Source organism: Colias croceus, chromosome 5 (assembly GCF_905220415.1).
Source record: "Colias croceus chromosome 5, ilColCroc2.1".
Taxonomy (NCBI): Eukaryota; Metazoa; Arthropoda; class Insecta; order Lepidoptera; family Pieridae; genus Colias; species Colias croceus.
In genome coordinates, this window is record NC_059541.1 from 7,592,178 (window position 1) to 7,608,492 (window position 16,315).

The 16,315-nt window shown below is 32.9% G+C and overlaps 1 protein-coding gene across 4 annotated transcripts; it reads left to right on the forward strand.

The window, feature by feature from the left end:
- Window positions 1-1,837: 1,837 nt before the first annotated feature.
- LOC123691725 (proton channel OtopLc-like) lies at window positions 1,838-14,205 on the forward strand. Of its 4 annotated transcripts, none has more exons than XM_045636263.1 (14): window positions 1,838-1,919; window positions 6,455-6,564; window positions 8,156-8,317; window positions 8,708-8,869; window positions 10,376-10,490; window positions 11,046-11,148; window positions 11,365-11,478; window positions 11,557-12,008; window positions 12,099-12,198; window positions 12,314-12,486; window positions 12,917-13,031; window positions 13,197-13,351; window positions 13,540-13,686; window positions 14,005-14,205. In XM_045636263.1, exons 2-14 carry the CDS (start codon window positions 6,455-6,457, stop codon window positions 14,176-14,178), a joined length of 2,082 nt encoding a protein of 693 aa, XP_045492219.1. In that variant the 5' UTR covers window positions 1,838-1,919; the 3' UTR covers window positions 14,179-14,205. The 4 variants fall into 4 exon arrangements, with proteins under 4 accessions (XP_045492219.1, XP_045492220.1, XP_045492217.1 ...); XM_045636264.1 differs by lacking the exon at window positions 1,838-1,919 and adding an exon at window positions 5,122-5,136; XM_045636261.1 differs by lacking the exon at window positions 1,838-1,919 and adding an exon at window positions 6,028-6,237.
- Window positions 14,206-16,315: the final 2,110 nt, after the last annotated feature.

The window sequence follows — 16,315 nt, forward strand, 5'->3', positions numbered from 1 at the left end:
TATTCAGTTGCTACAACTCGAGTTATTCGTTAAATCAGAGAGCAATGAATACTTTGCAATGGGCGCAATGAGAGGCTCCGTGGATACGTGTGACTCTCAACGGACGATTTACGTGAATGCAGAACGTACCGTCGTCCAATTTCGCGAGCTAAATTGTTCATAACGGAAGTTCATATCCGGACGTCGGGCCGCTCTACGCTTCAGGCGAGATTAGGCGGTAATTACCATTTCCCGTGACACAGGACGCAGACAGCGTTCGAGGAGATGTTCCTTCTCAGCGCGGGCACGGAAGCATTCTGCGTACCACGCAGCAACAAAAATAATGCAACCTTTACTTCCTTATTCATCTTCGTTACTTCGTCATAATTGCATTTCCTTCTCTATAATAATTTACTTTGTACACTAATGTACAATGTATATGCAATATAGTCGGGCTCCGGTAGAGTGCACGATACTGAAAATGTTTACTAGAATTTTCTCAACAAAATTTTGATCGAGAAAAACTGATTATGTAAGAATGAAGTGATCGCATAGGCTGCGTCGGCGCGGCGGAGCGGCGAGCGCGCCTCGCTGCCGATGTGATTGAATAAGTGAGCTCGAGCTCCCTAATGAAACATATTGAACGTGTATCGAATCACTTAGGCGCCGTGCGCTCCTGCACTCGCTTTTTGGGGCACGTCAACAAGCGTAGGTGAACCTTGCAAATATTATTATGCCAGAGTTTCGTTTTAAGAGAGACAATAAATTGAATTAATCTCGGTAACTTTGAACGTCAACGTAGTATAAAAATAATTCAATATCATTTTACAGAACAAAATTTCGCGCGAATTCAGCGTAGCGTCCTTTGTGTTGCTTAGAAAATATTTACGCAAAGCTGTGCTTTGCATACTATAAAAAGGGGAAACGTAATTAATTCATTAATGTCATCATAATTATATTTGTGGCATTTTGGGGTACATTATTCTCAATCTTTGAATCTCAAAAGTAATTTATCTCTGAAACATTAAATAAACAAACATTTTCTTCATTCAATTTTATTTTAAAATGTAAAGATTTATGTGGGTACAAATTTTTAGATAAACGCTCTCGTTTAAAGAAAGTCAAACTGGTTAGGAAAACAATGTTCCTTTAGCGTCTACAGGAAAATGTTGTTACAAAAACTAACCGTTGTGTTTCGGAGCTCGGCGTTGTCAACTGCGAATGAACCTTTAATTTTTTTTTTAAATCAATCCCTTTTGAGCGTAAACAAACCCTGTATAAAGCAAAGTCACGCCCTCCCGATGTGACACTGTCAGAAAACAGAAACACTATGCTATTATCATACAGATTGGATACAATGGAAGACCTGTTACTAACCTTTTTTTATATCCGGTCAACACCATATTTATGCATCACATACTATCTAGATATTATTTTTAATTTATTAATGTTTAATAACTCTGCAGTAGCATTGATCAATTATTGATCTCCTATGTAAGTCAAAAATTAAAATTTGCTATAATTATTTTGGTACACCACCTCATTTGATTTATGAATAAAAGCTTTATTGTTGTAATTAAATCATTATCCTCTATACCAAATCGTATAAACGCTAATAATTTAATTTTTGTTTTAATTATTTTATTACCATCCGAATAGCATTCATGACATTAAAAATAGGGATACCTACTGGTCCCGTAGCACTACAGTACAATGATGAGCGCCAAAACGTCTCAATTTTAAGTCGTGCAATATAAATTGCTCATATAATTAGCAAGTCTGTGGTCGCTGCGATATGAACGCACAAAAACCAGTAGAAAATGTAGTAATGGATCGAGTACACCCAGGAAATTATACCTAAGCAACTAGTCGTGTATTCTGCCAAATATTGTGTAAATATTATTAAGAATATTTGAAGAAAAAGTTGGTGTAAATTCAAAGTAAGTGCAATATTTCTTAAATTTAAATTCATTACTAAACAATGATATAAACTTAAGTATTAATTCAAGTAGAACAATAATATTTATCCATTAGGTATACTGTATTAATGATTTCAAAAAATAATTTTATTAACAATTGTAACTATTTAATAAATAGAGCTAAATAAACAAATTACTCACTGGTATAATATTAAATATGAATCTTTCTTATAAAAGCCATGAATATATGAAATGTTGATTATTTTGCCCTCGTGTTTTACATGTACATAGGTACATAATATATCTAATCTTTCGTCTTAGACATAATGTATAATATTTATATTAGGTTTATTGTGAGTACAATTTAACGTGTTAATATAAGTCTTATGACGATGATGGAATAGATAAAATACGTGTGTAATAATTCAATTACTAGGAAATATATTGACTTTCTATACAAGTTGATAGAAAATTCTTTTGCCAATAAAACTTACAACAATTAAAAAAATACTTACATAAATAATTCATTCTGAATTCATAATTACATGTTGCTTATAATTTCTTTAAGTACCATCCAGAGTATCTGTGTATCCAGTGTATGATGTATCTGTGTACCATCCAGTGTATTTGTGTATCCTACATGAAAAGTTTGTGTTCAAATATGATCAATATTGATTTCAAAGAACTATATTTCCTTTGCAAGAAAAAGCACACATGAAAAATCTCTGAAAGCTCTATGGATACATGGGCAAATGTAAGATTAATTATAAAATGTTTATTTTTCACTTTAAATTTATGGTTTTGATTTTTATTCCTTTAAAATCATTGTGCTCTACATGCCTTAAGGAATTTAGGATCTTGAAAACTTAAACAAGAAATATAATTTATTGTATTGTTACAGGATTTAATTATGTTACGCTAAACCAAATTCTAGTTTAAGCGCTACGATTTTACAAAGTTTGAGTACAATATACTTTTCGTATCTTAGTATTAAAAGCTCTTTTAGTTTATTTATAAATTAGGTTAACTTCTAATTATATACAATATAATTGTTACATATACCTGAATATCAACAAATATTCATCTTCGTCATCAGTCATCACTACCTTTTCAAAGGGATTCATGTAAATTGATACCTGGTGCAAATTGAGGCACATCACGACGTGCTAAAATGCCGCGTAATATTATTTTCATATCAATTCACACGAAATGAATATTTTAATAACATACTTTATTGGTCAGAACAAACATATGCCTTGTTTTGAAACAAACATAACAATTTCATACAATTTTTCTTTTGTTTAATACTATGTATCTATTTTTCCTCATTTCACCATCCGCACAACCGTAATATTATGTAAATTATAGCAATACTACATACCTAGATAGACAAGTAGATACAAGTGATAACTGCGTTAAAAACAACCGACTTCAAACTTGCACTTGCAAAATTTACAAATACCTACAGACAAAAATGCTCATAAAATAAAAGCTACTGAGCCTATCCGAATAAAATTTTTATGGGACCAATTCGAAACCATCCCGCATCGAACAAAAAAAGAAACACGTAAATCGGTTCAGAAACCTCGGAGTAATCGGTGTACATACATAAAAAAAAAAAAAATATACCGGCCGAATTGATAACCTCCTCCTTTTTTTTGAAGTCGGTTAAAAATAGTTTTGATTGAAAAACTATATAGCTCTATAAGTTCTGCTATTAATAAGCAAATTTAAGAGAATAATGTATAAATTGCATCGCTCACCTGAGCTGAAGCACAGAATAATAACTAGTAGCTAGCTGAAGTAAAAAGATGCTTGGAGTACGCGTGCATACGAACATTCATATTATTTCTTGCTTCTGAGATTAGAAGAGATATATTAGTCAGTGCAAAAATTCTAAGCTTTGTAATATTTAAATGTTATGTTGTTTTTTATAGGTGAAAAGCTGGCAATAAGCGTCAAAAGTTTTGAGGTGCGTTTTTAAGACATATACACTACTTTAAACTCATAAAATACAGATTACAATAGATAAGTGCTATCTACTAGTCAGGACTAGCTAGATATGTACATAGAATATTTTTATCCTCTTACGAAATGCACTATAGTAGGAGGAAAGAGGATATCTATACTAATATTATAAAGCTGAAGAGTTTGTTTGTTTGAACGCGCTAATCTCGGGAACTACTGGTCCAATTTGAAAATTTTTTTCGGTGTTAGATAGCCCATTTATCGAGGAAGGCTATATAGGCATCATCACGCTAAGACCAACAGGAGCGGAGCAATGCGGGTGAAACCGCGGGGAACAGCTAGTATAATATTTTCTGTGTATGTATTTTTGAATATCGAATCTTATCTATGAAACGCGGACAATACAGACCGATTGCACCGTCCAACGATCGCTATTTATACATATTGCTTACACAATAGAAACCATATCTACAAACGATCATATTTGCAATTAAAGCAAAATTTATTGACTTCTACTTATATTATCTACTATTTATAAGTAATTAGATGAAATTCTCAATTGCGAAACCTAATAGTTTTGATATCCGTTAATATATTATTCGTTCTTAGTATATTGGTTATAACGTATAAAAGTTTAAGACAAAACAGTTAAAAGTTATAATAAAACCTCAATGTGTAGCTTCCTAAGTTCCTAACTCCCTTATCAAGTTCGTGAATGGCAACACATCCAAGCCGGCTCTTTTCCTAATATTTGTCAGCGGCTTTTTGTTTACGTGAATCACTGTGAGTTTAGAGTGCAGCGACATAGCATCAGGTGCGATATTCAGGCAAATATTTTATGAAAATACCAAGAATGTTACGGATAGGGTTGCGCTGTTATATCGATATATTGCGAATATTTCTAATGGAATTATATGTTTTGGTTAAATACCAATTCAATGTTGATTTTTATTGTTATAGCACAATTCAATGAAAACTTTCATTTCATAACATCTTAATAATTCAATTTTACAACTTATTAAAATTATAAGCTTTAGTATCTTACCGTGGTATTAGATCTAACATTTTGTTTTAATAAGGAAAACAACGTGACATAGAAACTTACTTTAGCTCTAACCTATAACATTTTAAAAGTAATTATCTCTTTATTTATTTTAAATGAGTTTTCAAATGAAAAATAATTAAAAATGTAGATTAAATATCGAGAACAATGTTAGTAGACATGACTAAGGAGGGGTGTCGCGTCGCGGCCGCATCCTACAGCCAAACGGTAAACACTTTGCTGTAATCTCGAGATGAGAAAACTTTCAGTTCTCTTAATTCAGAAACTTATTCAACAACCTAACAACCTTAGAGCGGACCGCCCGGCGGACACAAGACAAACAAACTTACTCTTTAATCTTTGTCTCTATTAGAATAAACATTTAATAATTATAACATTGCAATCGTCTTTAAAGCGGAGATAGAACTAGAACCACAACTTAAAATTAAACAAAAATGTTGCTACAGACAATTTCTGTTACTTTTTAGAACACGTAAGCCTTTTTACTTGTAACACAAGCGTACTACTGCGTCTACTTAATACCTAATTTGTTATTATGAAATAAAAAAGAGCTAAATATCGATCGTATTAAAAAAGTACAAAAACTCCTTACTCAAACTAGCAAGGAGTTTTTGTAGTTTTTGATAAACAATTGAGTTGTGCGTTTAGCCAGGATTATCTCGTAATATAAATGAAGTTTTCTTGCATCTTTATCTTCCCGAAGGTCTTTGCAAAGTGACTTTAGGATGGATACTGCAAATATTATAACCTAAGCAAAAAAGTTGATATAACCTAAGCAAACAATCTATTTTGGAGAGCATTCTTAATGTTGAAATTTTTATGATCTAAAGTCGACGTGCGTCATTATAATTACAGCAACGATTCGTACCAAGATCAGATTCCGATCAGAAACTACCTTAGTAATTTTCACCAATTTGTATTCGCCCTTGAAACAGATAGACAAAATGTTTTTTAATTTTATATAGTGAGGGAATCTTAAGGTGAATATCTTGAAGATATATAGTTTCAAGGATCAGTGATTATCTCCATAATACCGGCTGACATAACCGCTCTACACTGTAAACAAAATCTTTGTGTTGCGATTAGTATACTTTTGCTTTTATCGGAGACGCCTGACTTCAGCCAAGAGCTGAACGTATAAGTTGAAGCGTTGAAAAATGTAAAAATAAAGCAAAAACATTCGCTAGAAGCAATTTGGATGTGCCGTGTCAATTCAATTACCAACGGTGAGCGCTTCAGTATCTCGTTGGAGATTAGGGCAATGAAAAAATATTGCAGGAAAAAATCTAACAAACATTTAATAGACAGGTAGGTGGCTATTTCCATAGGCGGTGTTATTGTAAGGTTTTACGTTTGTATTTTGTTTTACAATACCTTTAGTTTCCTTACAAATAACGTCAAAACATTACAAGCTAATGAGCGTTCTATTGTTAAAAATTGAGATGTGTGAGTATGATTTTGCGCTTATTGATTATTCGTGCTTGTTGTTTAGTGTGAAGAATACTTATATTAGTTTGTTCCACAGATGAGTCCCGGCAAACGGAATTCACTAGGCGATCCGAGCGAACCTCGTCCTACCATCACCATTACTGACATGGACACAGTTCACGAGGAAAATGACAATGACAACGACAGGTAAATCCCGTAAATCATAACGTAACATTTCTTTTGAGAATATGCTGTGATATGAACAAGTTTAATACTCAATAATGATATTGGTTCCATTTAAACTTAAGATTTAAACACTCTTTTGAAGTGTCAACCCGAGTGAAATATGAAGTCTATAATAATTAACTATGATTAAATTATATATAACATCACTTAACAAAATTGGTAGTAACAAATTACGTAGACAGTATTATTATGCTAAAGATTATGAGTTTATCAAGAAAAATTATCATCAAATAAAAAATCTTACTGCATAAAATATGTAAATGCGTAAATTGAAATGAAAAATTTCAGAAAATGTAAACCATAAAAAGATTCAATGTTTAAACTTAATTAAAGTTCCTGTTATAATGTATTTTCTTTTGAACCTCGCGGCTGCGGCTTATCGCGTATCTTATGAGATCAGTTGCACGCATATCTGCCGGTAGATTAAAGCATTTGTGCAAATTTACTGCAAGTTACCCCTTTAATAACATATAAACTACAATAAATAATGTAGTTTAAACCGAGACTCATATTAAAACACGTACAAACCTAATTGAATCAGTAAAAAAGTTCGAACATTTATTATTTTGAAAGGAAATAAATTTTTCGTAAAAGCTACTCAACTTTGTTCGTGTATTATTTAACCATATATATTCAATGGATATAGTGAGTAGCCAACGTAGCTTTGAGGGATTTTTCCAGGAACGATTTCAGAGATTTTGTGCTCAATACTTTTATGTATAGTGTAACACAAAACTGAAGCTATACCTTACTTACATTTTGTTGGAAATAGTATAAAAAGCATTAAATATATTTAATAATATTGTAGATTAGCAATAGATCTGAATTCTAACTATTCAAGAGACGGTTTTCCATGTCTGGAGTTATTTAGATATTTTAACATAGTAACAGTATATTTTGTGAAAATATATCGTATATTTTGTGAAATTCGTATATTTTGTGAAAATCAAACCAAACAAAATCGCATCGAAACACGTTATGCAGAATGAAAAGTGTGAATGTGTACAGAGAGATTTCGATGCATAACGGCAGCAGCAAAGCTTCGGAAATATTTATGACATTTGATAGACTGCTTTGTGCCGGTTAATACAATCTCCCTGGTTCGTTTCACGGTCTGAGCTGTTATGTGTTAAGGGAACAATTTAAAAATAACATTAACTGCAGTTTTCACTATTATTTAAAGTTATATATAGCTTGGGTTACGGTTTATTATATGATTATACGACGGCTCTAGTTATATGCGACATTTATTTCACACCAATCATTGATTTTTTGCAAGCAAAAAATCTTATCCATTGTTCCGCCGGTTTGGTAACAATTTTTCCTTACTTGTCTAATTGTATAAATAGAAATAGAAAGTTTTATAGTAGCTTCCTTGAGGAGCTTTTTTACCATGTGATATAGAAATGCAAGTGCTTATAATTTTCAACTGTATTTATTTCTTCATATCCAAATTTATCATGAATTCAACTTTATGTTTCATTGTTAGTTATTACATGAAAACTACGATTTACACAACACTTTGTACAGCATGTTCACTTTTATTCTACAGTGATGAGTCTTCATATTCTGATGTTACAAGACTGCGGGAACGAACTCGGGCCATGCTGGGCCATGCTGCAGAGCCTCTCATACAAAACTCCCACTCGCAACCAAACAGCCGACGTATGTCATGCGATATTGATTCTAAAGTAGCAGCAAATCTCAACACAAGGTAAAGTTTATAAAACATTAAAGATTTTCTCATTAGAATTAGGCTCTAGAATAAGGAATAATAATAATACACTAAAAGATTGTAAAGGAGAATTGAAATGTATGTAGCTTTACGCCTGTTTAGTTAATGACCGGCTCCGACACGGCCGACACTTCATTGAAAATATATGAAGGCTTTAAAACTTAGATAAGACTAAGACTAAGACTAAGTTTAAGACTATCCATTTTTTTTTCCTTTTTTTCATATGCGCAATTAAGTCGACAAATAAGACCTGTAAAACTAACTTTTATGACCGTGAATACAAGACTATACACAGAACGTAGTCGACAACTAAGTTTATTAACCTGCAAAACTAACTTTGACATAGCTACTCTTTTGTTTTCTATACAGGCGTCCGTCAGCAATAATAGCAGCATTCCGCAGACCGTCCCAGGCTCTAGCGCTATGTGCTGCGACCCAACGGCGTTTCCTCTCAGAGCTGTCACCGAACTCTCGCACCTCCATGGCCTCTACTCACGATGCACCGCCATCTACTGCGGAGATTTTGGGACAGTAAGTATAAAAAGTACTAGCTGTGCTCCACAGTTTTACGCAGTGCTCCGCTCCTGTTGGTCTTAGCGAGATGATAGCCTATAGACTTCCTAGATAAATGGGCTATCTAACACCGAAAGAATTTTTCAAATCGGACCAGTAGTTCCCGAGATTAGCACGTTCAAACAAACAAACAAACTTTTCAGCGTTATAATATTAGTATATACAGATGTAGATTAGTATACATAATAAAATGAATAATAAACATATAAATCGTAGGTCATAGGCTCATCTCAAATTCTGCTTAAATAGCTGTTTAAAATTGTTGAGTGGAATTGCAACGTCGAACTCTTCTTTTAATGTATCACGTATGTTATGTTAGATTTCACTGAAACCATTTCAAAATAATCTTAATTATCAGGTTTTCATATAAAAAAACTCAGAACTCCCAGTACAAGCTGTGAGTGACAATTTTCACTCAATTTATAATGTTCTTTATATCTGTGTTTATATCTTAATACGATATTTAAAACAGTTTAAAGCATACGTTACAAACAACAACAAATAATATACTTTGAAAAAGATATCATAACGGTTTTGAATAACATTATTCTTAATTAACTTCACAGTGAGCTTATCCAAGGCCTAAACATAAGTAAGACCTCAGATCTGGTGCAAAAGCAAACTCACCAAAGATACACTGATATTATAATTATAGAAGTATACGTCATATTCAAAATACATTGCTCGTAGTAAAGATTTATCAGAATTCAATAATATAAGTACTTAAGCAATGTACGTATATATACATAAGAGCCAGAGCGCACGAGCAACTTTGTCTCCGCAACTATTTAGTCGCTCCCGCCCATGGGCTAGTATGAAAGTGCGCGCACGTAGCGACGCAACTCCCCATACAAATTGATGGGAGAGACAAAATAGTTGCGGAGACAAAGTTGCTCGTGCGCGCTGGCTCTAATATGTTCGAGTAGGAAAGATCATTGTCTTGTTGTAACAATGCAGACGTCAGTTGAAGTAAGACATTGCGTTACACTATCCACAAAGCGAAGCGCATCTACGCGTCAAAACTATTCAAAAGAGTCCTTTATTCGTCAATATACGGTAATAATCAATGCTAGCGAAGGTTATAATATAGTTTCAATGTATTGTAATAATGTAATAAACGTATATATTATCAAATGTCATACAAGTCGGTTCCGCTTACAAAAACATAGAAAATATCTTTATTTTCTATGTTTTATTATTATTTACTTAAACTAGCTTTTACCCGGGGTCCGCTTTGTCTAAAATACCTTCCTGCGGCAAATTACATCAAGAAAACCTTCCTCCAGCTGCCAGCACCACTCTTTCTTAAAAAAATCGCATTAAAATCCGTTGCGTAGTTTTAAAAATATCCCAAATTGCTTTTCTGTTGTTTTAATTAATTGGTTGTAAAGATGAATAAATACATTACATATAGGTCATACGTATTCTTAGAACTAATTAAAATAAAAATGTATTGTTTTCTAGTGAAGCTCTCAGTAAGGCATTGTCGGCGCTGTACGCCAAGCTGCTCGTAGTTCTCGGTCTAGCATTTCCTGTGACGGAAGTTATCGCAAATGGTGTCCCAGATGCCTATTACCAGGTAAAATACTTACTATTTTATTTTCCTTTTCATTTTGCTGTATTTAAACGAGATCGGTAATAGCTTTCAAAAGGAACTCATTATTGAGCTTACTAAGAGCTATTAAAAGCTATGAGCTTAATAGAGCAGTGGTGGCTCAGTGGTGAGACCTCGGACTTCGAATCGATAAGTCCGGGGTTCGAGACCAGGCGAGCGCGCAGGAATTAAATTGATTTTTCAATTTATCTGCGCATGTTGTAACATCACCACTGCTCGAACGGTGAAGGAAACATCGTGAGGAAACCGACATGTCGAAGAATTAAAAAGTTCGACGACATGTGTCATCCGCCAACACGCACTTGGCCAGCGCGGTGGATTATGGCCTGTACCCTCATAGGAGGCCCGTGTCCCAGCAGTGGGAACGTATATGGGCTGATGATGATGATGATGATGATGATTGAGCTTACGTATGATAGGTCATACCTAATTATATATGATTTATATTTCTATTGTACTGTATATTAAGATGATTAGACTTATTAACCGTCGCTTATTTACACAACAATTTCTTTTCAGGGATTTTATTTATATTTGTATTTAGTGTCGTTGCTGTTCGTGATATTTCAATATGCGAATATTATGCGCCAGAAAGCGGTGACGATGATAATTCAAGACCACGGTAAGAATTCATGTTCGTTAATATAAAAATCTCAACTGTAGTAATTAGCCGCATTTGCGTAACAAAATGCGACATTAAAAACACATCTCGTTTGCATAATTGCTTTATCCAAGAATACCTTCTTATGTATACAACTAACGATTTGCTATTTGTATCATCGTTAACTAAATGTGGCATTGTTCAGATTTATTTCAACCTGAACCTTCATGTTTACAGGAGTAATTGATAAAGATGACAAAAGTACGGGAAAAGCGACTCCCAACGAAAAACTAAAACGAAAAGAGACAATTACTAGATACGGCAGTTTCTATCTAAGATTGGGTGCTATTGGTAAACCATTTTACATTAAAGAACCACAATGATAAACACCATACCATAATTACCTATTAATTTTTTATTATTTCTCAGCTTTTGGAATCGGATCAATGGTATACAGCGGACTAGAATTCGGTGAATATTTTGAAATGACAGACAAATGTCGATCCGTTCTTTCGGCATTAACTCCTGCACTTCGTATGGCGTTAACTCTAGCTCAGATGCAGTTTATCTTCCTTACAAATAAAGACATCGAATCCGGCAGTAACAAATTAATTCAGAGATTCGGATTTATGCACATGATAGCAGCGAACCTCTGCGAATGGCTCTATGTCCTCGTAGAGGAAACTAAACACGAAATACATCATCTGGAACATTCTATGATCTCTAAATCAAACAATACACAAAATTTAACCCCAGACACGCCATGCCGGAGATCTAATATCATGGGTACATTGGTTCAAAACGCTTCACCATTTCTATTTCCGTGCACAATTGAGTATTCCCTCATATGCGCAGTTATTTTGTATGAAATGTGGAAAGAGGTAAAGTATTATACACATTCATTACTTTATTTCATAATCGATAAGTAAATAAATAAATTGCTAAACAAATATATATTTTTACGTCTGTAGGTCAAATGCACACCAGAAGACTTTGAAAAGAAATTGATGTATGTTAAGAACAAATCTCGGAGCAATTCAGTTACACCTGAAAAAATTCTGCAACAATTTGGTAAGGAAACAAATCGTCAATAGAAATTAAATTTTCAATACGCACACGCGTCATGAGTCAATAAGAGATAAAGAAAAAGTAATCAAAATTATATAATGGCTTTCTTTGCTTTCAGCGGGCATGCTTGGAGTCAGTTCGCCCAACGGAAGTCGCAATGCCTTACATCATTTCTCTGTAGATTGCTCACACGCCCACAGAGGGCTATTCGCGGGAATTCTTGTCATAGTTTTAACCATTATATCCCTTATAATGTTCTTCGTATTGGCACACCATAATAATACAGTTACTGTGAGTAAAAAATATGAGTATCTCAAAAACAGTAAGATCCATCATCCATCTATTGTTTTATTTTATACTAGCTTCCGCCCGCGACTCCGTCCGCGCGGAAAAATTAAGAAGAAGATTTATTTTTTTTTCTACGTATTTTGCCCAGGATAATAAGATATAATTATACCAAGTTTCATCGAAATCGAACCGTTAGTTTTCACGTGATGCCTGAACATACAGACAGACAGACAGACAGACAGACAAAAAATTTTTTAATCACATATTTGGGCTTGGTATCGATCCAGTAACACCCCCTGCTATTTATTTTTTCAATATTTTCAATGTACAGAATTGACCCTTCTACAGATTTATTATATGTATAGATTTTTATTTGTCTAATATAAGGTTCAATGGAACATCTCATGCTAAAATACGGTGAATAATTTTTCAGGATGCCATATTCGAAGTAAATATTTGTGAATTGATCTTATATACGTTATCAATTCTCGCTACGGTAATTGCAATGAAACAAATGAGAGCATTGCCTTATAAACGAAAATCACAAGGTGCGTAGTTCTGAAATTATTTCACTAGTATAATCTTCCCCATTACTTCTCTTAACCATTTATTGTCTGGTATTAAAGTTATTAATTAAAACTTTTGCGTCAAATAATTTATATTGCGATTAGCAGAATGTATTATTGAGCTTTTGTTTGTATATTGTGTTACAGCTGTTCTGGGTTTGGATACATCGCTCCTAATCCTGGCCCAGTCGGGAATGTACGTTTACTGTATGTTCAGTCTCATAGGATGCCATCACACGCTCTATAGTTCTAACAGTTCCGGTCTCACTGGATTCTTCTCAGAATTCCTATCTTTGAATCAGGTACTTTCATAAATCATTTAAGAGGTTAGTTAATGTAGGTATAATTTGGGGAACAATGTTAAACTAGCCGGAACCTAACCTAATCTGTACAACAAATAAATGAATCCTGTTAAATCGAATCGACTTGTATGAAATTCAAATTATGGAACAACTTAGACTAAATACTTTCATCACTTTTACTTTTACAGACTACGTTACAAACTTTATTTATAATCGACGCATGGTGGCGAAGGTGCGCAAATTCTGAACAACGAAGTAACAAACCTGGCCGACAGTTGGTCACGTTTCTGCTAGTCGCCAATATGGCCATGTGGGCTATAAATACATTAGAGAAAGTAAGACTTAATGTATCTATGTTAATCTTATGAATTTTAACACAAATACATGCTCTTAAAAAGTAAAATACCAACTCTAAAACATTAATGTTTCATCTGCCGATTTTTTCTAGTGGCAATAAAATAAGACGACAATTTTTCAATGCCAGACCATTGTATTTATGTCATAATCAAGCTTTTTATCGCTTATAATGTTTTTATTAATGTATTTTATATAGAATAAGCTTTGTTTATTTTTAGCCTAGAGAACATTACATGAAATGTCCATGTATGATAAATGTCATCATTCTTTATTAACTGAGTATGTTCGTTTTCCAGAATCGTGCAGAGTTCAGACCAGCTCACCTAGATTTCTACGGACCTTGGGGATGGACAATCATCACACATGTCTCCATGCCTCTAGCTATCTTCTACCGTTTCCATTCCACTATATGCTTGTTTGAGATCTGGAAGAATTCTTTCAAAAACAAGCCGATTTACTTAAATGTGTAACGTTTAATAAATACATTTTTATGATTATTTGAATTTCTTTTGACCGATTTAACGAAATCAAAGAATGATCTATCTTTTAGATTAAGAAATAAAAAAAGCATTAATATAGTATGGTTTATTTTATATTTTACCAGAAACTATTGTTGCGAGCTCTACAATCAAAATATCGTATATTATGAAGAACATTTGCGACATAAGATTTATCTTCAATTAATAATTTACGAATTTCATTTCTTCTATTATATAAAATATGTTATTTTTCTTCATAATACGATTATACAGATCACATAATGTATAGCGTGAAATATTTCCTGACAAAAGTATAGAGGCCACAGGCTTCACACTATTTGTGTTTTCTGTAGAGCGTGACGTAGCGCTTAACACATCACATACTGTCCTTTGTCACGACAAACAAATAACAATACACTGCTAATTGTTTGCATTTACTCTACGGCTACATAATTACTTCATGTGTTCATTTCATTTGAAAAGTCCAATCGCAATCTCTCATATTTCGGTTGTTAATATAATTTTAAAGACCATAATTAAAATGAACAAAGTGGTAATTGATGACTCGTTTTATTTGTTGTTGGTATAAGTCACCAAACAGCTCATAACTTTGGCATGCAAAATAGTTGTGAAATATCCTGAAAATTATGAATAACAAAGTACCTTACATTACATGATTGTTTAATGAAGAATTATCACTACGTTATATATTTGGTATTTTTGGATCTGTAAAAGCAAAAATTATATTATAATAATATTTAAATGTATTTCAATTGTGTACAAGACATATAACTATGAGAACCCAAAAATTTATGACACATAAATTTTTACACTATGTTTTTTCCATGCGAAAAACTTTCCTATGTAACAAAATATGGACTAAGGAAATGCAATGTGTGATGGAATGTTATAAAGTAAACGTTGACATAAGCTTTGAGACGATGACACTATCAGGTATTTTAAGGATTACCGGATTGAAACGTCACCGCGTTACTTTTTATACTTTTATTCAGAGTTTATCAATGCAGATAGTATTTCGTTCTATTGTCTACAGACGTTTTAAGTGTGGTGATAATGTTTTGGAAAATACACGATACGTCACAAACAATACTGTTTGGAATTATCTTTTCTTTTCTTTCTCTGTAAAATATATTCTAAATTGAAAAATAGACGACATCATTTCAGAGGATGCAGAGTGGTAAGTAGAGTGCAGATTTTAAAACGTATTGATAAGCAATTTAATATAATTTTCTCACAATTATATCTTCAGTATTTTTCTACCTAAAGCAGAAAAAATAAGGACTAATTTTTAGACTTTTTCAAAGAGAAAAACAGGGAAAAAATATTTTTATTGCAATTCTATGCAACATTATTTAAAATACCAAAAAAATACATACTTGCAAAATTATAACTCACAGAAAAGTAACTTTTCAGGAGGACACATTGTAGAGTGTGCTACGAACTTCGATCTCAACATGTTCCCCATCCTATACGACAAACGTCTACAAGCTTAGAAAGAAAAATTCGGCATAATAGGTAAATTGCTAAAGAATTTACTATCGCTGTTCTAATTTGTAACATTTACAATATTTTGTATCCTTTTTCATTCATAAGTTTCTTTAGCTAAGCTGCTTCAAGCTTTTAAGCCTATGCCATGAAAAAAGCGATACTGACTTCTGAGAATGAAAATAAAATATCGTTTTGTACATAACATTCCATTTTATGACACTTTTACGGAACTTATTTTCTATAAAATTATTAGAAAAGTTAGCAAAAATAGTAGTTAGTAAAAGTTAGTCTTATCGCTTTGACAAATGTATGAATACTAAACGTTACTTTCTATTCTATAGCCGACTAAAGTACGATATAAATTTATTATTATCTGATTGTGCATTAGACGCAAAAGACTATTGCAAATATTTACAAAATTATCGGGTTTTCATTGATTTCCGATTTATTCTAAAAACTTACTTTTTAAAATAAGTATGTTCAGTCGAATCGAAGTAATTCAAAACTTACGAAAGTTCGTAGAACATCTATCTACTTATATATGTTTGTCTAAATTACGATATTTCATTACACAGCATTCACAGACAAATTGATATGTCGCGTAAAAAAATCGATTTAA

Bases quoted from the DNA above. Each gene is read 5' to 3' on its own strand.
- LOC123691725 (XM_045636263.1), top strand. From the start codon at position 6,455: ATGAGTCCCGGCAAACGGAATTCACTAGGCGATCCGAGCGAACCTCGT. The intron at 8,870-10,375 runs GTAAGTATAAAA...ATTGTTTTCTAG, and splicing joins ACTGCGGAGATTTTGGGACA to TGAAGCTCTCAGTAAGGCAT. The intron at 12,487-12,916 runs GTGAGTAAAAAA...ATAATTTTTCAG, and splicing joins ACCATAATAATACAGTTACT to GATGCCATATTCGAAGTAAA.